Source organism: Phyllostomus discolor, chromosome 7 (genome assembly GCF_004126475.2).
Source record: "Phyllostomus discolor isolate MPI-MPIP mPhyDis1 chromosome 7, mPhyDis1.pri.v3, whole genome shotgun sequence".
Lineage (NCBI taxonomy): Eukaryota > Metazoa > Chordata > Mammalia > Chiroptera > Phyllostomidae > Phyllostomus > Phyllostomus discolor.
In genome coordinates this window covers 116,760,874-116,783,671 of record NC_040909.2, presented here as the reverse complement: position 1 = coordinate 116,783,671, position 22,798 = coordinate 116,760,874, and the positions used below count along the sequence as shown (strand labels likewise).

General features: G+C 38.4%; 1 protein-coding gene, 1 long non-coding RNA gene and 1 other non-coding gene across 13 annotated transcripts in view; 1 reads left to right on the top strand and 2 right to left on the bottom strand.

The window, feature by feature from the left end:
• OXR1 (oxidation resistance 1) overlaps nt 1-22,798 on the bottom strand; it is a 376,616-nt gene that overhangs the window by 63,333 nt on the left and 290,485 nt on the right. For 2 of the 11 annotated variants that reach the window (XM_028534086.2, XM_036031346.1), the window contains exon 1: nt 8,200-8,499. The exons of 7 other annotated variants lie outside the window; for them this stretch is intronic. In XM_028534086.2, the coding sequence (XP_028389887.1) occupies nt 8,200-8,398 (199 nt within the window). In that variant the 5' untranslated portion in view covers nt 8,399-8,499. Of the gene's footprint in view, nt 1-7,912; nt 8,016-8,199; nt 8,719-22,798 lie in introns of those variants that run through there. 2 more of the 11 variants (XM_028534088.2, XM_036031349.1) reach the window with 2 other exon arrangements.
• On the top strand, nt 1,926-15,164 carry LOC118501762. Its single transcript, XR_004904418.1, has 3 exons — nt 1,926-2,120; nt 14,822-14,824; nt 15,153-15,164. It is a non-coding gene; the product is annotated as an uncharacterized LOC118501762 (long non-coding RNA).
• LOC114514920 lies at nt 22,023-22,236 on the bottom strand. Its single transcript, XR_003686144.1, has one exon. It is a non-coding gene; the product is annotated as a small nucleolar RNA U3 (small nucleolar RNA).

Here is a 22,798-nt window from a genome sequence, read left to right as displayed (position 1 = left end):
GGCAGCCAGTGCTGAGAACCAATACTCTACAACAATATTGGCTAATGATGTGCTTCTGCAATAACAGAAATGCTTTATCTACATTGTCTAATAGGTAGCCACCAGCCTTGTGGTTTCTGAGTACTTGAAATTAATTAGTGAAAATGAAAACTGACTTTTTAACTTTCACTTAAATTAATTTAAACTAAAATAGCCACATGTGCCTAGTTGTTACCATATTGGACAATGTGGACATAAAATCTAGAATATGGATTCTTCAATTCAGTTCCTCACTAGTCACATTTCAAGTGCTCAACAACTGCATTTGCCTAGTGACCACCACACTGACAATAAAAACAGAGAACATTTCCATCATCACAGCAAGTTCTACTGAGCGGCGCTGCTCTGGAAAATCTAAAGTCTAGAGTTTTGAATATGTGATCTAAACTCTACAGTTTATAATCTAGCACCTACTCCCCAGTTAAGACACACCATCAGATATAAGTGCAGCTTCAGACTGCTCTGGGTTGTCAAAAACTGCTTTTAGTAATTTGCATTTTGTTGTTACAGTATTGAATTATATTAAAGAACAGTGTAGAAAATTAGCTTTTTGAAATTAATATCTACATTGGCTATGAAGATGACGAGAATACTCTTGCTATATTAAGGGTCTCGTGAATTTTTTTCTATTTTCACCAACAGAAATAGTTTCTCCTGCCCGCCTAAGCAGCAGGGTTATCTTTATCTTAGCCATACTGTGACTCATGTCTGATCACATTTCCCTTTTTCACTGATTGCTAAAAACAAAGGAAAATTTTTGGCCTTCCTCTAAGACATGAATGTGACCTTAAAACAAACCACCTTTTTGTACTGACATCATTCATTCACCAAAATGTATCAGGTCATTTAATGTAAGTTTGCTGGTAGCCATCAAGGGAGCCTTTATACACAGAAAAAAACCATTTGAAGTTACTTTACTTTTAAACAAATGTTTGCTTTATTGAAGTACAAATATAAAAACCTACTTTTCCCTTAAACCTTCAACTATAAAGTGCATTTTATAAATCTAGTAAATGTTAACATACTTTCTAAGATGATGTTGATAGTAGATCAATTCAAACAGAAAAACTAAATATTCTTATATAATCCTATTTATAAACGGGTAATTAAATTCTCTAAGATATACTAAATTGCATTTATAAATTTACTATATCAACGCTTTAATTACCTCTAACAAACCTTTCTAAGAACTCTAGTAAATACAATACTATTAATTATAATGAATTTAAGTTCTCTTAAACATTCCAAGTTTCTGAATTTAGACATTTGTACCTTTTAACTTAAAATCACAAATCAAAAAACAATTACACAAGTATTCATTTTAAATTAGATTCACAGTACTAATTTGTATGTGCTCTTAGAGATCTAATTCTCCAAAATATAACAAATATTTTAAAACCAACCTTATTACAAAAATAATGCTAGTGGGCATTTGAAAATTTTCATTTCTATGTTCACTTCTAACCTTACCATGGATATAAGACTTACCTGCTACAGAAAGTAAAGGTGTGGTCCCAAGACCAGTAGCATCAGTGCTACTTGGAAAATTGTTAGAAGTACAAATTATGGGGCCCAAAGCAGAAGCACTGAATCAGAAACTCTGGGAGAGGGGTCTAACATTTTTGTTTTAACCACAGATTTCTGCAGTAACAGAAATGCTTTCTATCTACACTAATATGGTAGCCACCAGCTTTGTGGTTTTTGAATACTTAAAATGTAACTAGTAAAACTGAAAACTGACTTTTTAAATTTCACTTTAATACCACCGACAAAAAAAGGTTTTTTTTGGTATTAGAGAAGGCACTGAAGAACATCACCTAAGAGATTTTGAACAGTATGAGAAAATTGAAGTGACTGAAATCATGACTGACCAAGGGAGTGGCAAAAAGAGAGACTTAGATTTTGTAACCTTTAATGATCATGGCTCTGCAGACAAGACTGGCATTCAGAAATACCATACTGTGAATGGCCGGGACTGTGAAGTATGGAAAGCCCTTTCTCCCATTCAAGTACTAACCAGGCCCGACCCTGCTTAGCTTTCCAGATCAGATGAGATCGGGCACGTTCAGGGTGGCATGGCAGTAGACAGACAGCCCTTTCTAAGTAAGAGATGACTAGTGGTTCTAGAAACTTCAGAGTGGTTGTGGAGGTAGTTTTGGTGGGCATGACAAACTTGGTCATGAAGGAAACTTCAGTGGTCAAGGTGACTGCCTTGGTGATGGTGGATATGGTGGCAGTGGGGATGCCATAATGAATTTGGTAGTGATGGAAAGAGTTTTGGAGGTGATGGAAGCTACAATGATCAGGGCAATTACAGCAATCAATCTTCAAATGCTGCAGCCATGAAAGGAGGAAAGCGTGGAGGCAGAAACGCTGGCCCCTATGGTGGAGGTCGATACTTTGCCAAACCAGGAAACCAAGATGGCTATGACGCTTCCAGCAGCAGCAGCAGCAGCAGCTAAGGCAGTGGCAGGTTTTGATTGCTGTCAGGAAACAAAGCTTAGGAGGAAAGAAGAGCCAGAGAAGTGACAGGGATGGACGCTACAGGAACAGATTTGTGGACTCGGCCAGGCCAAGCACAGTGGAGACGGTCTAGCTGCTATAAAGAAAACGTGTTTTAGACAATAGTCATGTGAATGGGCAAAAACCTCGAGGACTGTATTAGTGACTAATTAATTGTATAACAGGTTATGTTAGCTTCTGTTCTATGGAAAGATTAAACACATTCCAACAGAGGGTTTTAATGTAATTTTTTTGCACCGATGCTACTGACAGCTAAATGTAATAAAAGTCTGATCATGATGCTGAATATATATATATATATATAATATATATATATATATATACATATATATATATTTTAAAAACATGTAAAGTTAGCCTACTCTGAAGCCACCTTGGTAAGTTACCCCAATAGTGTAAAGTTAGAACAATTCCTTCCAGGTGCCAGTTTCCATATGAAATTTATTTACAACCTGCTTGGGCACAGAAGCCATTGACTTCAGAAACCTTGGTGTAGTTCAATCAACAGTTCCTGTGCTGTAACCTGGATGGAGTTCACTGTTTAGAGGGTCAACCAAGCCGAGCTGTGGAGTTTATTTGGTTATTAGTGATTGCTGGCACACCCTATGCAATATATTGTATCTACATTGAATTATGGTACCAGATAAACTTATGAAGCCTGTGTATCATCATTATTGTGTGTAATCAATAAATGATTTAACATCCTCTTGAAAAAAAGAACACAGAAAATACAAGAGACTTCACAGGTATCCTGTGAGGTAAGCAACAATTCCAAAATAGGCAAATCTACCTCATGCTTAAGAACTACTGGACCAAGGAAACAATATTATGCAAACTTAGCTGGAGTTGCCATCAGAGCAGATTGAGGTTGTGTAAGATGTTCTTCTCCTTCCCCACCCCCCACTTTAAGAAGTGAGCCAAAGAGTGCAGGCATCTAGAGTTATCATCTTCCGATGCTGACCAACACTGAGTTGTTTTTTAAGTCAGTCATGCGTCGTTTGATGGCAGGGAGACGTTCTGAGAAATGGGGTGTCAGGTGACTCCGTCATTGTTGAACATCAAAAAGTGCACCTGGAAGGCAGGGCCTACCCACACATGCAGGTTCTATGCGGTTCAGCCTATTGCTCCCGGGTTACAAACCTGTACAGCATGTCACTGTACTGAATACTGCAGGCAGCTATAACAAAATGGTAAGTGCAATATTTGTGTATATAAAGATATCTAAAACAGATTAAATCAAGCACAAGAGAAAGTGATGCAATCAAGACATTCAGTAAACAGAAGATATATCTGAGGCTGCTACCAGAATAACATGGCACTGTTTTACACCAAACTTTTTATTTTTTAAAAGTAGAAAGATTACACTTAATAAAAGTACAACATAGTAAATATATATAAGCCAGTAGCATAGTTGTGTATTATCATCTGGCGTACTGTACAAAATTATATATACTATACTTATGTACAACTGGCAGGACAGGTTTGCTTACACCAGCATCACTACAAACGTGTGAGCAATGTGTTGTGCTCTGATGTTAAGGAGGCTACACCATCATTGGGCAATAGCAATTTTTCAGCTCTATTATTATTTATGGGACCACCATCATCTGTGCGGTCTCTCACTGACCAAAACATTGTTTTGCGGTGCTTAACTACAGTTACTATGATAATTGGTACACCAAATCCTTTAGTGCCACTGTTCTTCCCTGTGTTCAAGATAAACTTTTATCTTAACTGTCCCGGATAATGTGCATCTGTGATTTCCAACCTAAAATTTATCTAACTGTTGTAACATCCATTGGATTTTGCATTTTCAGCTCAGTCATCATTCTTCCAACTCTAAAGAAATGTCAATGACAATCCATCTTCTTCTTTACCTAATGTGTTTTGACTTTAACATCATACATAAAATAATTTTGCATTCATTCTTTTCACATTTTCCCTCTGTCTCACAAAGCCATAACTCTTCGAAATACGAACACGACACTAAATAGATTCTACATCCCTTTTTTCTTGCCTGGCTCAGTTTCTTCATGAGGAAATTGAGATAAGAACAGCACATATCCTACAGAGTTGTTGTTAGAATTAAATAAAAATATTTGCTAGTGCCTGCTCCATGGAAAATGTTGTTAGCAGTTATTGTTCTTGTTACCATTTATCCCCAAAGATACTGTTTTAATTACTAAAAATAAATATAAAGAAAATTTAAATAGGATTGAGATGTGTTTAAAGTATACTGTCATCAAGTGAGAAAACAGCATTGACATACATAACAAGACAGTTTATGATAAAAACTATAGTAAATTAAGGTGAGACTGAACTTGTTAAATCTATTTATTTGTGTGTTTTTTTTTATTATTATCATAGGGCCTAGCGAAGTGAATAACTTTAAAGGCTATAATAATGTAAACTTTTGGTCATGCCTCCAAATAAGAGCTACACTCAAGGTCTGAAGAATTTTTTTTTTTGAATCAAATAATTTACTCTAAGCAGGAGGAAGAATTGTATCACAAGACTTTTTTAAAAAAAATCCTCACCTGAGGATATTATTGATTTGAAAGAGAGAGAAACATCAATTCAGTTGACTCTCATACATGCCCTGACTGGGGACAAAATCCACAAGCTTTTGGTGTATAGGACAACACTCCAACCACCATAAGCACTGGGCAAGGGCTCATAAGACTTTTTCTTTGTAATTGTTATTAACTAGAGCAATGGTGTGATAAGCTGCTTAATGTGTCTAAGTCCCAATTATGTTTTTCCTGAGGGGACTATGTAATGTTGGAGTCAGCAAACACTAAAAGCTGATAAGAGCAAAAGCAGCCACCTTGGAGAAGAATAAAAAGGCATGAGTAACACCACTAACAGTTCAGTATGTGGTTTGTTTATAGAAAGAGTAAAATCAGAAACATTTGACCCAAGTTTTATCTGTACCCTCCTTATAACATGTCAGTGGTAAAACTACTTTATCAACATCATCACTAAATATGAAATAATGAGAAGCAAGATCAGTAACAACAAACAGCATGGTGGAGTGTAACCAACGTACAAGTGAGGTCAAGAGTATGTACAAGAAATATTGCTACCACACACAGGACATTTTAAAGAACTGCAGGGAAGGTGGCAGACAACTGGAAACTTCAGCAGCTGTTATAAAAGTCTCAAATTAGGGGAGTCACAAGCAGAAGAAATCCCTCAAACTGACAGATACTCATTCTGAAAGATACTTAGGAAGCTATACTTATTCTAAGAATGGCAGGGGATGATCAAATTATTGCTTGGGCACTTAATTCTTATATTGCCTTCAGAACTTTGTAGGCATAATTTCAGAGACCTACATTTTTAACCCCAACTGCTATTTCCTAGCTTTACTACTCATCATTTTCACTAGTTCTGTTTCAAAAGAAAGACCTCTAGAATTGAGAACCTTTGATGTCACTCAATTAAGCTCATTTACAAGCAAGAAAATACAGGCCAAAAGAGATTAGCTTGTACAAATTCTTTCAGCAAGTTAATGCTAGGATATACCTGCTCACCTGATTTGTGGTCTTAACTGTGACATCACAGGGCCTCTCTAACTTGTTTCAGAGGTTTGGGGGCACCATAAATTTTAAAGGATGTCAAATATATGGTGACCAAAAGACTAGGCACACACAATGCCATACACAGATGTATTATAAAACTGTACATTTACATGTTATTCATGCCACCCCAAAATACAGAATGAAAAATAAAAATAAAGAATGTGTGATGAGTTCATAAGCAGCTTCAATAGAAGAGGAATTGGTACAGTAGTTTGAAGCTGCAACTCCGAAGGAGTGTCAGATATAGCAGTGCACTCAATACACATTTTTGAATGAGTGAATCAGATGTAAATGTTGGGCATATTTATTAAAATATCTATCATATTCCTTCCTCAAGTTATGCCACATATTTCTGAATTCTCCATCTAGCAGGGGTGTCCAACATGTGGCCTGGGGGCTGCATGCAGCTCAGAAAGGCCGTGAATTCGGCCCAACACAAAATTGTAAATTTACTTACAACATTATGAGATTTTTTTTGTGATTACATGTCAAAATGTATATAACGTGTGGCCTAAGACAACTCTTCTTCTTCCAGTGTGGTGCAGAGACACCAAAAGGTTGGACACCCCTAATACAGGCTGCTCAGGTATTAGTTGTTTTCAATTAGGCAACTGTAACAGATTTTTTAAAAATCTTTTTTCCAAATACTTTAAAGTTCCAGTCTTCATTCCTGGTCCCACCTTTAAAGAGGAAATTCTGCATCTGGCTAATGTCCTTCAAAGCAGAAACAAATTACTCCCCCTTTTCATATTCTAATTCCATAATTAGAAATTCTAATGACAAAATATTTTATGTAAAGTGAGGAAAATTATTAAAAGGGGTCATGCTAAAATTCAATAGTCAAGTTCCTTCGAAGCTTTAATTACACCCATACATACAAAGATCAACAAAAGATGTCCTTACTGTTTCATTGTTATAAAATGAACGGCATGATGTGGGGTTATAGATTATGTATTTTTTGTGCTTTTGTCTATTTTCTAAACTCTAATGCTCCTATAGTCACTCATACTGTCAAACAAGTAACAAAAATAAAACATACTTAACTACCTAGAGCAGTGATTTTCAACCAGTGTGCCCTATGCATTTTTAAAATACGCAACACCTGACTACTTTAGTCAGGGGCACTGACCTCTTTTCCCTTAGTCAAATTGAAAAATGCCCGCAGCCAAGACAAAACAGCTGATGATTTAATGAATCAAAATTATAACTATTTTTTGTCAGACAGGCAAAAATATATTTTTTGGTATGACGCAGAATCTTAGTAGTTTACGTATGCCATGAGATGAAAACAGTTGAAAATTCCTGACTTTAGAGGAAGCCAACAACATTGGAGAAGTTACCATATGCTAATACTTAACAAGTGCTTTTAAAAGTTCCATGAGATATCAAATATCATACCATTATGACTGACAGATTTTTTTAAAGCATAGTATTATACAGAGACACTATGATGAACAAAAACTAACGCAGTAGCAGGCACTTGAGAAAAAAGTTTCTTGGTTATGCCACCTGCATTTCGTAAAACATGCAGCCTTACGAAATACAGGACACAAAATCAACTAGGTTTCAGTTTAAGTTAAGCATTTTCTTTTCCACAGTATTAAGTGCTGAAGTGAACCCTAACAGCTGGCAAATACCAAAAAGGCCGACCCAAACCCAAAACAGGCACAGCGATCTTAAGGACCTCAAAGATGAAGACGACGGGCGTCATAATCGGGTTAATAATATTCACCTCCCAGTGGGAGGGAAAAGCGAATGGATCCTACCCTTGGAACACTTGGCGGGGTAAAGACAGCCTGCTCCGGGTGAAGCAAGCAGGAAGGGCAGAGCAGGAAGAGCTCCGACGCACCCAGCCGAAAGTTTCCCGTCCCCGCGCAGACGGAGGGCCCCCGCTCACCCCGCCCCCGCCCGCCGCTACCCGCCCGGCGCACCTGCCCCGGGCCCGCGACCCCCGCCCTCCCCGTTCCGGTCCGGCCCCCCACTGGGCCGCACGTCGCCACCCAGCCCACAGCCCGGGGCCGCCACGTGGGAGGCGAAGGAAGGCTGGGCTCACCAGGTCCCTCGGGGTTGGACGGCGCCGGGGGCCGAGGGGGCGGGGACCCGCACCCGGGGTCCCCCTGGGCGGGCTCCCTCAGGGAGTCCTCGAAGCACACCTGCCGGGCTTCGCCGCCGCCCCCGAACCCCCAGAGGCGGTTGGCGGTGCCCCGCAGAAGGCGCCCGCTCTTCCCCGTGATCGTGATCAGGTAGTCCATGCCGCCGCGGGGCAGGGGCCGAGGAGGCCAAGGAGGCCACGGGTCTCCGCGGCAGCCGCCACACCCGACGAGGGGGCGGTGGCTCCGAGCGCCTCACTGGAGGCGGGGAGGGGGCGAGGGCGTCCCTAGCGTGGCCCTGGGGCGAACCATCAAGGAACCACGCGCCGGGGGAGCAGAAGCTAGACAAAGTTTAGAAAAGTTTTTCTTCTTGCTTCCAAACACCCAGACAGGCAAAATTGAGCTTCTAAAGGAGGTGCACACCTCCTAGAACAGCGGCACGCGTTGAAAAGCTGGCGACTTTTCAGCAAGCGGATGGCCCCATCTGCTCCTCCCCCATGCTCGCCGCGCTCCGATGGAGCAGCCCGCCCCTCCCTGCGGGCCCCGACCCGTCCGGCTGGTACCTGACCTTCGCGACTGCTTTGGGAGTGGGTGGAGGCTCAGTGCTGTGGCTGGAGGGCTGAGCGTGGGATGAAAATAGCCCTGGGGAGGTTTTGCTGGCTTTTTATACACTTTGGGGCACTGGTAGAGCAGTGGCAACAAGTTGCGCTGCGGGGCGGGGGGGCGGGGTTGTCTGTGCGTGTTAGCGCAGCGCACAATCCACGTGAAACTTCTCCAGCTTGTAATTTTGAGAGGCGGGGTGGAGAGAAGGAAGACGGGACGGTTAGTTTTAAGGTAAAATTGCAATCATAGTTAAAGTAAAACCAGCCTAGATAGAAATGCTTCTTAGGAAGCACTATGAGACAGTCGCCGTCAAATAAAGACATTGTTACGTTTAAGGTTCATCGTGGCCGGAATCGGGTCCTGTAAGGCAAGGTAATTAAGGGCATCAGCGTTGAACCTTTTACCCTCCTTTAGGCAGAGAAAGATTGATGACTTTTGACAGACGTTTACTACGCGATTGATTTTGTCACCAGTGAGATCTGGTTATTTCTTTCACGTCAGTTTACAGCTCTTTTAGGTTTTCTCAAGCGTTTTTTACCGAACCGTTAAAAGACTTCCTCCTTACCCCTTTTAATAAATTGATTGATCTTTTTCCCACCATCACTGATTTCAGCCTAAATTCTTACTAAATTGGACAAAGTTCACCACTCTAACATCAACATCACCTATATATATATATATATATATATATATATATATGCCTGGTTAAAAATATAAAATGTTTGGACACTTTTATATTTTTAGATTAATATTACCCCAGACTGTAATTCCCAATGTTTGTGAGAAAGGACGCAGGAATATGCATTTGCGCGTGTTCAGATACGCTGCTTGGGAAAGCAGTGCCCCAGACTCCCCGCTGTACCTCCTTTGCTCCTCTTGGGCGGAGTGCTAGGTGGCGGCTCATCTTTCTGCGATTTCTATTTGATAAGGAAGATTTACCATGCTCAGTACTGCTTCTAAGATCTCAGGCTCAGTAAGCTTTCAACATCGAATTTCAATGACTGAAATCTAATCCTGATGAACTAGATTGAAATTGTTTTCTAAGATACTTTACATTTTGAAATTTGTCATTTAAAATGTTTGTGATAATCATACCCAAAAGTGTTTGAATATATTATACCTGATTACATTTGGCACTTTTACATGCAACCTTGGCAGGAACCTGTTCAAATACTGTTTTACAGGCAGTTAATCCATTTTTTTTTGCTGCTTCTCTTTCATGGAAATCTAGAGCTGATGGAGAAAAAAATGTATAACCTTGATGATTAAGAACTTTGCTATTTTTTATTTAAACCGAGCTAAGTCATAATGGCTTCAAAATCATTTTACTTATGTAATCACCTTTCTTTTTTATTCTTTATATTTGTTGTCTGAACCATCACCATTCTCCTGAAATTTATCAAATTCGTTACTCAAGCATGTTACTTCATTTTCTTCATGACTCAAAAAATCATAGGCCATCAGATGTGAACACTCTCACTTTTCTTTTTTCTCTTCAATCTACAAGTTCATCTTCCTATTTTGCCTCAGAAGGAAGTCCTTATTCCTGCAAATGCCTCTTCTTCTTTTAATTAGCTCTTGATCTTGGTCGGGTGTCTATTGGATATAACTTGCCAGTCTTAATTGTTCCTCTATGTTGTATTATTTTATTCTCTCTCCACTCTGGTTCCTGCCCCCTTATCCTACTATTTTATTTCCTCCACATCAACCCTTCCTATTCTTAAAAAAATTTCCTTTTATTAACATAATGATTTAAAAGCCATATAATTCATCTGTTAAAAGTATATAATTCAATGGTTGTTAGTATATTTACACAGTTGTTAAACCATCACCAAAATCTAATTTTTGAACATTTCTATCACCCAGAAAAGAAACCTCCTACTAATTCCCACCCCAAGATGTAAGCAACCATTAAGCTACTTTATCTATAAAGATTAAAATAAAAAAACACTGATGTCTTGAAAAAATCTACTTTGTCTCTGTGGATTTGCCCTTAAAAGACATTTCATATATATGGAATCATACAATATCTTGTCTCTAGTGTCTGGCTTCTTACACCTAATGTTTCTGAAGCTTATTGATATTGTAGAGCATGTATTATTAACTTCATTCCTTCTTATTGCCAAATAATATTCCATTATATATCACATTTTGTTTATTCATTCATAAATTAATGGATATTTGGACTGTTCACACTTTTTGGCTGTTATAAATAAGGTTTCTTGAATATCTACATACAAAAATTTTTGTGGATATGTTTTAGTAGATACTTAGGAGTAGAATTGTTCATTTTTTTTTTAAATAACATAGTCTAAGTTAAGATATACAATGTGATGATTTGATAGAGGTGTATATTGCAAAACGATTGCCACAGGTTAATTAACACCTCCATTAACTCATAATTGCCATGTATGTGTGTGTGTTGTGGTGAGAACATTTAATATTTACCCTTAGCAACTTTCAAGTATATATAATAAACCATTGTTAACTATAGTCACCATGCTACAATTAGATTCTCAAAATTTATTCATTTTAAAATTGGAAGTTTTTAAAATGTGAGCAACATCTCACCATTTCAACTCCCAGCCCTTCGCAACACTATTCTACTCTCTGTTTCTATGCATTTCACTGTTTTTTATAGATTCCACATGTGAGATCATACAGTATTTATCTTATGGCTGAATAATATTCTACTATATATATAGATGTATATATTCATATCTTTTTATTTGTTCATCCAATAATGGGCAGGGGGATGCAGATATCTCCTTAAGAGAATGATTTCATATCTGTTGGATATGCGCATAAGTGGGATTGCTGGATCATATCATAGTTCTATTTGTAATTTTTTGAGGAATTTCCATACTGTTTTCCAAGTGACTGTACCAGTGGTGCCCAGGGTTCCCTTTTCTCCACACCCTCACCAATACTTGTTATCTATCATCTTTCTGATAATAGCCATACTAACAGGTATCTCAGTGTGGTTTTGATTTGCGCTTCCCTAATGATTAGTGATATTGAGCATCTTCCCATGTACCTATTGGCCATTTGTATGTCATCTCTGGAAAATGTCTACTGAGGTCCTCTGTCTATTTTTAATTGGATTTTTTTTTTTTTTGCTATTAAGTTTATGAGATCCTTGTTTGTTTTGGATATTCACCACTCATCAGATAGGCTGCAAATAATTCCTCCCATTTCTTGGGTTGGATTTTCATTCTGTTGATGTTTCTTTTGTTGTTCAGAAGCTTTTTTAGTTTGATATGGCACCACTGGTTTATTTTGCTTTTGTCACTTATGCTTTTGGCGTCATATCAAAAAAAAAAATAAGCCATTGCCAAGAATAATGTCAAGGAGCTTTTCCCCTATGATTTTCTTCTAGGACTATTATGGTTTTAGGTTTCACATTTTAGTCTTTAAACCATTCTGAGTAGTTAATTTTTGTGTACAATATAAGTTAGGGTCCTATTTTATTCATTTACATATAAATATCCAGTTTTTCCAACATCATTTATTAAAGAGACTGTCCTTTCCCCATTGAGTCTTCTTGGCTCCCTCGCCAAATACTAGTTGACAGTACGCACATGGTTTATTTCTGGGTTCTTGATTCTGTTCCACTGGTCTATGTGTCTGTCCTTGTGCCAGTACTACTAGACTGTTTTGATTACTGTAAGCTTTGTAATAGTTTGAAATCAGGATGTGTTTTTCTTTCCCAGGATCGCTTTGGCTATTTGGGGTCTTTTGTAGTTTAGCATTAATTTTAAAATTGTTCTATTTCTGTGAAAAAAAATGCCACTGAAATTTTGATAGGGGTTGCACTGAACATGTAGAGCAACTTTGGATGATATACACATTTTAACAATAATAAAGTAATAGGTAAGAACGTGGTAAGTAAAGACTTACTGATTCCATCTTACTGCTTTGGAGCTGTTATGTAGTTCCTTAGTTCCTTTCTTCCTCTCTTTTTGTCTTTCTTTGTAAATTAATACTTTTCCATATGGAATGCTTTGATTCCCTTCTTTTTATGTTTTTGGTGTTTTCTGTAGTTGTTCGCTTTCTAGTTACCAAATAAAACATTTTATAACAGTCTTTTTTAAGCTGGTAACTTAATTTCAATAGCATATAAAGACTCTACCCTTCTACTCCTGCCCATTTCATGTTATTGATGTTACAATTTACCTCTTTTCACATTGTCTATCCAATAACAAATTATTGTAACCATAGTTTTTTAAAAATACTTTTACCCTTTAACCTTTTTAATAGAGTTAAGCAATTAACACACCACCATATTATAGTTTTAGAATATTCTGAATTTGACTAATTACCTGTACCAGTGTGATTTATATTTTCATATTTTCTGTGTTGCTAATTTGAAATCCTTTTATTTCAGACTAAAGAATTCCTTTTAGCTCTTTTTTTGCGGGGGGGGGGGGGGGAAGGCAGATCTAGCAGTGATGAAGTCCTTCAGCTTTTGTTGGGGAAAACCTTTTTCTTTCCTTAATCTCAAGGAAAGTTTTCTTATGTGGTATCCATTGGCAGCTATTTCATTAGATAAAAATGTCAGCACTCAAATTTCTGATGTGATAAGCAGAATCACTGATAGACTCAATAAAGTGAACTAGTTAAAGATATTTTATGAGTGTTAAGAAAATACAGAAATGAATCTGTCATTTACTTAGTACATCTGGATCTCTCAATAAACATAAAGCTCAAATTGAGAGATTGCCAAATTGGTTACTTTGACATTAACCCTATCTTTATTCAAAGCCTTAATGATTCTTTTTATACTAAAAGGCTTATGCTAGCTTTCAAACTCCTTATTATGTGGGACTTGCACTTGTGCCAAAATTACCACTGCAAGGAGGTTGTTGTTTGGACACAGCCATGATCAAAACACCAGAGCGTATGTGATAAAGATTTAATGTGGCCTTGCGATAGAATGGGGAAGAGCTTAGTATTGACTAAAAACAAATTCCCCTCCAGTAGATGCCAACCTTGGGTATAATCATTCCAAGCCCCACTAAACCATGTAGCTTTTTCTCAGTTTGAAAACTGTCTTAAAAGTGTTAACTACACCCTTGTCAGAAATAACATATATAGTAATCAAACAAGGACCCAGAAATACCATCGTTAAGAATTGTAATAGAAACTTGGGTCACAATAAGTCACATCAACTTACCGCAGGAACATTTCAGGGCTATTCGAATGCCCTATCAAAGATTATAATTACCATTATATAACTGTAGCCCCAAGTACTGCACACCTGCAATGTGGCAACTTCTGATTTTGGATCAGTTTCACTGAGTTTATTGAACAAGTGCCAAAAGATACTGCCATTTATGCCCAAAGTTGAGAAAACTTAATAAAGCTTTAAAAGTCTTTGGATCAAACCCCCTAAAGAGGAGTGTTACAAAGACAAACATTCATGTTCCCTTTCTTCTACAGATTTCTTTCACTGCAGGTTTCTCTCTCTTTCTACTGCCTGTACTGTGTGGGATTGGGGTAGAGTGTGCATTTCTACGGATGGAACTGTATGCATCCCCATTAAGTAGTCACCCTCTGTCTGTTCATCTTTCTGGACTCATCCTCTCCAACCTCGTCCCACTTCTCTCTTAATTTTATATTAGGTCCTTACATGTTGCTACAACTTCTTATTTATGTTATTAAATAGACTCTTGATAGTAATGTTCTTACTCTACAAAAGCTGATATATTAAATGCTTTAATATGTTATTTTTAGGATTTATGTTAAATATTTTAAAGTTATATAATAATGGAAAAGTCTGCTTAGTTTTTTTCCATAAAAGATACATTTTTCATTTTCATTAATCACTTTATTGATTTGGATATTTTGAGTATGTCGGCTGTCTCCTGTGTGGTAGAATGTTGATTGTTCTCAATTAATGTTTCGATTTGATTGCTATGAACTTCAACTGATCTACCCAACTGTGGAGCATTGTCCAGTAAGAAATCTCTAGCACAAAAGTTAGTAAACCACTTTTGACACGTTCAGTCAATCACAGCGCCTTCTCCATCCACTGCTTAATTTTCTTGCATTTCAGTTGTGTTTTTACCTTTCTTGAAATAATAAAGCATAATGTGCCAAATATTTTTTTCATCTTCAATATTAAAATGGCTACACAAAAATTCACCAATTTTGATGTTTTTTTTTTAACACATGCTGAGTGACAGCTGTCACAATACAATCTAACAAAATTGTTTCTCATGAAGTTAAAGGCAACTAAGTGCTACTAGAGCCATCAGTTACATTTTGGAGAAGAATGTATTAGAAATAATTTCCCTATCTTTGCTCTGAGAGAACAAAATAGTTTAGAAGAAACTTCTGCCTGCTACTAGTTATTACTTTCATGCCAAAATGCCAGTTTCCAGCTTCAGTCTATACCTGGCAATCAGGTGTGCGTTTGTTTTCACCTGTTTGGAGGGGGGGACGGAACCCTGGGCTCTGTCAATACAAGACAGTTTGAAGAATAACAATAAAGAGAGAACCTGTCCACAAGGCCATCCATCTCTCAGAGGAAAGCGCTGGGCAGCATTGCCAAGTTCTTTTCAATGTTCCACTTGTTTTAGTCATGGCACATGAACAGCAAACTGGTAGGTGCTGGGAATAATGTTTGAAAGGAAGAGAACCTAGTTTTCTTCCCAAAGTGTATGGGGATTCTCTATCTCTCCACATCCCCATCCCAAACACTATGGGGAGAGACGCTAGTAAAGCCAGAATCCAGGCAGGTGTAGGAGGAGAAACCAAAACCTGGACTGTTGGCCCTTAAATAATCCAGCACTGGCCAGATAGATTTTCCAAAAGAATCATGCCCAAGGCATTTTCTCCCAGTGCAGATCTACTCTTAACGGTCTTCCCAGAAGGCAGAAGACACTGCAGTATACGTAATCAGTTCTGTGGTGCCCTAACAGGCATGAAGCTAAGTTTTACCACTTCTAGCAACCTCTCAAAAGAGAATCAGGTCATGCCTACTTACCCCAGGTACCACTCCCTATCCAGAGATGCCTATGGGTGCTGAGTTGGCTCTACAGCCAGCACTGTCTGCAGCAGTGGCATGTGAAATGTTTACTGAAATGAGGAACAAGGACTGGTTGGCAGCTACTTTGTGACTACCCTACTGGTTTTCTGGGAATCAAGGAAGGGAGCAGGGAGGTGGGGGATGATTCTGAAATAGAGAAATTTACAACAACATTGTTAGGCTCTTAGACTGAGCTGGCCCTGCTAACACACTATGATATAAAAGGAGGCACACACCCCCAAAATGTAATTATCTTATGAAGGGCAGGTCCCTGGTAGTGTAGGCTTCTCCCATTAGGTGAGTGTCCTAGGAACCCATCTGTATGAGTGTACCAGCTAGCACGGTTGTAAGAGGCTGCCTTCGGTTTCAGAGAATTATTTTAAAGATTCTTTTAACATGTTTGCCCATTTCATGATGGATGATTTACGAGTGCACTGCACTGTGTTCAGCAGTTTTTGACCAAAACCAGCATGACCCCAGTGCCCCCACCTCCATATTGACCCAATAAAAAAAGTCTTCAAAGGGAAATGTTTTAGCAATGTGGAAGAAGTTAAGCAAAAAAACCGCAGAAGCACTAAAAAACATCAAAATCAGTGAGCTCAAAAACTGTTTTGAGCAGTGGAAAGCTAGGTGTATTGCATCAAATGGAGAGTACTTTGATAGTGAGTGAAGTTTAAACATGTAAGAATAAATACACAATTTTTTTTATAAATAAATTGCTTTTTGGGGTCCCCCCTCACATACACAAATACATTTATGTTTACTTATTGAACCCTATATGTCTGTGACATGAAATCTCCCTGCATCTAATTTCTTCCCTCGATACCACCTCTAACACGGCAGCAGGGTAATCTTAAATCTACAGATCTAATTGTTGCTTTTCCTCTCTTTTAAAAACACTCCTTTTTCAGAGCAGTTGCTTCCTGTTGATAACAAGAATCAGCTGTGGAACATTTTATAAAATGCAAATTTCCCTCCTATACCCCAGAGATCCTGATTCCAGGGTTGAGGGTGGGTGGGGTTCAGGAACCTGCATTTTTTGATTATGAAACATGTTTGAAATCTGCTCCCTTATAGTTCTTCCAAGTGCTTTTGCATATTTAGTCCACGTGCACGACACACGAATTTCTGAAATAGGGTCATGAGACTAGTTTGGCAAACGCTGAGCAGAACTGACAGATGTGGTTTACACTCCCATGTAAAGAACAGCCTCTGTACAAAACGGTCAATGTGTTGCGCTCCAGATGCCTCTGCCCCTGCCTTAGCAACCAAGGATACACACTACCTGCATCAGATGGGACAGTTACGAGATGTCGGTGCCACCTCCAACAGCCTGGATCCCTGAGAAGCTGTGTGGATCAGAGCTCCCCCACCCCCAACCAGAATTGGGTGTGTAATATGAGCAAGAAATAAATACTACAACAGGCCATTAAGATTCTGGGATTCATTTAGCACCATAAACTTAGCTTACCTCAACTGTTTTTCGAATGCTTACTTTACATTAATTTTTATCATGTATGCCAAATTAATATACTGAGCATTAGGTTATTTATGTTGTGAATTTAACGCATTTTATTTTTCAGGCTTCTCTTGCCATTTCTGAATTCTGATGAGTTTTCTTAGATTGCAAGACTATTAATTGTTTTTTATCATTTAAATGAAGATGGGAGTGGGGTTTTCTTGACATTATAAAACCAAAAGCATGCAAACAAACATATAACCAAGTCACAATGAGTAGAACTCTGAGGTGCTGATGCTAAAAAGAATCCATCAATTATCTATTACTCCCAGCATAAAACTTCAGTTTCATTCATATCAGCCCAATTCTCTCAGTAAATGTCTTTATAATCAGAAAATATTACAAATTTGAACTTGTAAAACACCATGCATGCTCATAAAATGCCATTTTTATGTCTTATATATTGGTTTTCTGTAAAACTATATTAGCAAAAATTGAAAAGAATTGCTTTTTGAGTTACAAAGAGTGTCTATTCTCTTTCACATGATGCCCTGAACGTGTATTAAGAGTAATCCTTCTGGACCTGAGAAGGGCCTTGGTGTTTATCTAGTTGAGTCTGTTATTTTTATTGCTTTGTTAGCCAAAGTCCAGAGAATTCAAGCGAGTCTCTCGAAGGTCACACACTTGACTAAGAACAGAGCCAGAAGAACCCAGGGCTTTTGCCTGGGGAGTGTGGCCCCATGAAGTACTCCACCTGAGTGAGTAATTGGGAGTCTCTCAATTCACCCAAACATTTGCTGATGTGGCATGATGTCCCATGAAGTGTTACCCAGATGGGAAAGCCAGGGCAAGCTATTTATTCTTGAGATTTAGCTTTCTCATCTGCAAAAGAAGAGCAAACAATGCCCACCTTGTTCCTCTGTATGTAATGTGTTAGGCCCATTGTTCTTGGGCCATAAAGGAACAAATTTAGATTTACCGCCTTCAGATTTCAGCCTACATACATCTAGATGAGAGTTCAGCAAAATCTGGGCCATGGGTCAAATCTGGCCTGGCACCTGTTTTTGTAAATCCAGTTTCATTGGAACACAGCCACACCGGTTCATTACTGTATTGTCTAGGGCTGTTTTAGGGCTACGGCAGCAGAAAAGGGCTGTTTTCCAGAGACCTGATGATGCAAAAGACTAAAAAATTTACTCCTTTGCTGTTTTCAGAAAAAATCTGCTGACCTACGTTCTAGATTTCTGAGATTGGTTTGAAAGTACTGTTGATTCTCTCCTTTGCACTGTCACTGAATATCTCACTAAGTCAGCCACACATTTGTCTCTGTTCCATCATGGACATGGACAACAGTGTGGTGATTGCGGGCAGGTAGGGCTTAAGGGGGACAAATGGTAATGGAAAAAAATAAAATAAAAAATTAAAAAAATTTGTCTCTTACTCTGGCTGGCATAGCTCATTTGGATTGAGCACGGGCTGTGAACCAAAGTATTGCAGGTTCAATTCCCAGTCAGGGCACATGCCTGGGTTGCAGGCCATGGCCCCCAGCAACCGCACATTGATGTTTCTCTCTCTTCCTCCCTTCCATCTCTAAAGATAAATAAATAAAATCTTTAAAAAATTTCTCTCTCTCTTTTTTTAAGTGTTTAATGAGACATGGGCTAGGAGAGTCACATCACACAGTAAATGAGACCGCATTCCTGGTTGACAGTGATTACCACTCACTGGACACAGTATCTGAAGTCTGAATCCACTAAATGGCACTATCACCCAGCTCTCATTTGTCAACAATGTCATTATTTGTTGAATGCCTTCCTAATATGCAGGAGATGGTGAAGTACAGACTCCAAAGGGTCAGTGTTTTTCCAGTTCCAAGTGGTCTCAACCCCTGGTTGTTTCTATGTCCTTCAATTCCATTTCAACCCCATTTAAAAAATTTGAATTATTCATCTAACTACAGTTTTTTGGCAGACCTCCTATTTTCTGGGTAGAGACTGGTTAGCTGTCACCAAACCTGATTATTCTTTTTCCTGGACACACTACATTTCTCAGTTCTCTTTTCAATTGGGGTGTCTAAGTGACTAATTTCTAGCCAATGGAAGGATTACAAAAGTGATGTGTGCTACTTTCAAACCTGGCCCACAAGAGCATCCACTGGTAACCCTCCATAGTTTTTTCCTTTTCATAGCCTGGAAAAGAGGAGCATGGAGGCCTGAGAAGCCACTTATTAAAGATGCAGAGCCACAAGAAAGGAACCTGGGTCCCTAAATCCACCCTGAGAGGAGAGCGACCCACCACTCAAGAACGCCAGTTTCAGACTTGAACAAAAAATGAACTCATAGTGTAGTTAAGCCATTATATGATACATATTTTGAGGTCTGACTGTTATAAAAAGGAGTATAATTTTCACAAATACACTATCTGACCTATAATATTACTATCAACGTTTCTGTGCCACACATAAAAATTTACTGATAACTCAGTTTTCTGGAGCGAGAGGTTAATTCATGTAAAGTGGATATGGGTAATCTATCTTCACCCATGCTAGCCTACAACTTTCCATTTCAGTTTTTGTTTTGTATTTTCTAGTTCATTCTTCCTAAGAAAAATAAGGCACAATGGGCGGTATGCTTGGTCTGCCTTCTAACAATCTGTTAAACGCTGCGCATCTTCCTCAAAAGCAGAACCTCACACTTCTTATTCTCCCTTATTCTAGGACTTCCCTTTTCACAGAATGATCCTACTGTGGTTAGCTAGTTGTTTTTTTTAGCGTGTTTTGGCCTTTATTTGACACTCCTTAGTTTTATGCCGTCCTCTTACTTGTCCTTGGAATATGCTCTTGCTATTTCTGCCTCTTCTAAGAGCTAAGTTCAGAGGGCATCTTGTCCAGTCACACTGGCTTCTCCCCATTTTGCTTTCTTATTAAGACTATTGATGACTTCATTTGATTTTTTTTTGTAATGCTACTATCTGCCATGTAGGCTTTTGTTCTAGTCTTTGAAATTAGATTAAAATGATTTGTTTGTTTATTGTTAGAACATAGCCTGGGATGTAGTAGGCACTCAGATATTCTATTTTGTTGAATAAATGAGTGAATGAAATCATGTCCATCTTTTCTTTCAATTAGATTCCAACCCACTTTCTACAACCCAAGGATCAGATGTAATTAAGTCGAGCTCACCCCTTCTCTTCATTATTAAGGAGTACCAATTATCTGATACTCTTTCTTTTCTCTCAAAGAGTAGTTCTCAGCCTTGGCTATATATTTTAGGAGCTTTTGACAATCCCAACATTCAGGCCACACTTGGATCAATGAAATCTAAATCTCTTGGGAGGTAGGATACAGACAGCCGGGAGGACACTTCCCAGGTGATTTCTATGTGCAGCCCAGACTGAGAATCACTGCAGGGCTCCTGCTGTGTCCTTCATACAATACAGTCTTCCTCGTTAGTGAAACTTAAGTCCGGACACAAGTAAATATTATGGCGCCATCTTGTAAGGGGTTGCCAGATAGTAGTAACAGACATATATCAATTATTTACTAGGCCTGGCATTGTATTAAGGGTATTTCCTACATTATTTCCATTATATCTGAGCTCTCCTTTGCAAACAAGGTTACTGGGGTCAGAGAGGTTAAGGAAAGCAACATGACCAATCAGGTTAGCCAGGAGTATCTTGGGTGTTTGCTCATAACTTACTGATATCAACAGCACAGTGGACTTTCAATCATGGACAGTTTTGCCTCCTAGTAGGTTTACGGATAAAATATAGGACTTTTAGTTAAATTCAAATTTCAGATAAAAATAAAATTTTAGTACAAGTCTATATCAAATGTTGCATGGGACATACTTATACTAAAAACTTATTTGCTGCTATCAGAAATTTAAATGTATCTGCGTGTCCTCTGTTTTTACTTGTGAAATTTTTCAGATGTTCCCCCAGGAAATATTTAGAGATACTACCATTACCTGAGGGTGTGCTACTGGCATCTAGTAAGCTGAGGTCACGATTCTGCTTATCGGGCAATGCTCAGGACAGCCCCCCAATGAAGAGCTGTCCCACTTTAGATGTCAGCAGTGCCCAGGCTGAGAAACCCAGACCCACAGATGCTGGGAAAGATTGAGCACTCCCATACCTACATCATGCCTCTGGCTACTTTTATAGCCTGTCTTCAGAAAGCCTTATTTTCATGTCACTTCCCAACATATCTTTCTGTGCTTTCTCTTTCTGCCCCTCATTTTCACTTACCATCTTCAAAATCTGTGGGGTCCCAATTAAAACAACCCATTCTCTCAAGTGTTCCTTGTACCAACTTGATTTAGCTGCAGTTAGTTCAAAGAAATCTTGGACTGAAAGAAAGGTGTGATAAAAGCCCGCATGGCAAATATAATTATGATAGGTACGTGCAAGATAGTGTATTGCTAACACAATAGAATAATGCTTCTTTAGCCAGCAAATATGTATGTTGTGAATACCATTAGCATGGGATTATCTGATTTTGATTCTATGGAAACTAATTATAAATTGTAGAAACCGATATCAATGCAAAATAATAAGGACATTATTATCTTTAGTAAGCAAAAACTCTGTTCAATAGATTTTGAATTAACTTTCTTCCCCAATATGGAAGAATGTGCCTCCAGTAGCACATTTATGCATGTATGTATGCATGTATGTATGCATGTATTTTCTCCACTCAGACTGTGTTCTCTCCCTCTCACTCTTCCAAAGGACAAGAAGAACGGTCATCAATGGCTATTGGCAGTTGCAGAAACACCACCAAAAACCAGCTTCATGCTCAGGAGAGAACATTGTGTCTCCTCCTCGTGGTTTCAGGTGCTCTACACATTCAGAGAAACTTCTCTAGTCAAGAACTATAGAAATGATCCCTGAAAGTACAGTTGTTGCACATTTGTTTAATAATCCTGACCTATAATATGGCTATTTGGATTCTCCTTTGAACTGGTGGTGACATCTTACTGGATCCCTTATTAGTGAGTTAAATAAAATATTTAACATGTTCCTTTTTATATGTCTTGATTTTACCTTTTGGGGGGGTAAAGTTATCCTTAAAAAGTATCCTCTTACTGTCTTATTTCCCTGATAGAACCCATTTGGGTTGCACACACTTGCACATACACACATTAAAGCTCACTCTTGATTTAATTAAATTCTTTTAAAAAAGAAAATACAATTTTCCCTATAATTATTAATTCTTTAAACCATGAAACTTTGCATCATGCTTCTTCTCAAACCCATCTACAGTTTTAAATGAATTTTTGATCTTTTACAATGTGCTTATATCTTATAATCATTTTAACAGTAGCAACAAGGTTAGGGAAAACAACAAATTATGCTAACTACAATTCTGTAGCCAACAATTATAATATTGTGCTGTAGCAGAACAGCTGAGGGGTAGAGGGGTGAGTAGAAAATGTTTGTGGAACGCCACAAGATCACGATTTAA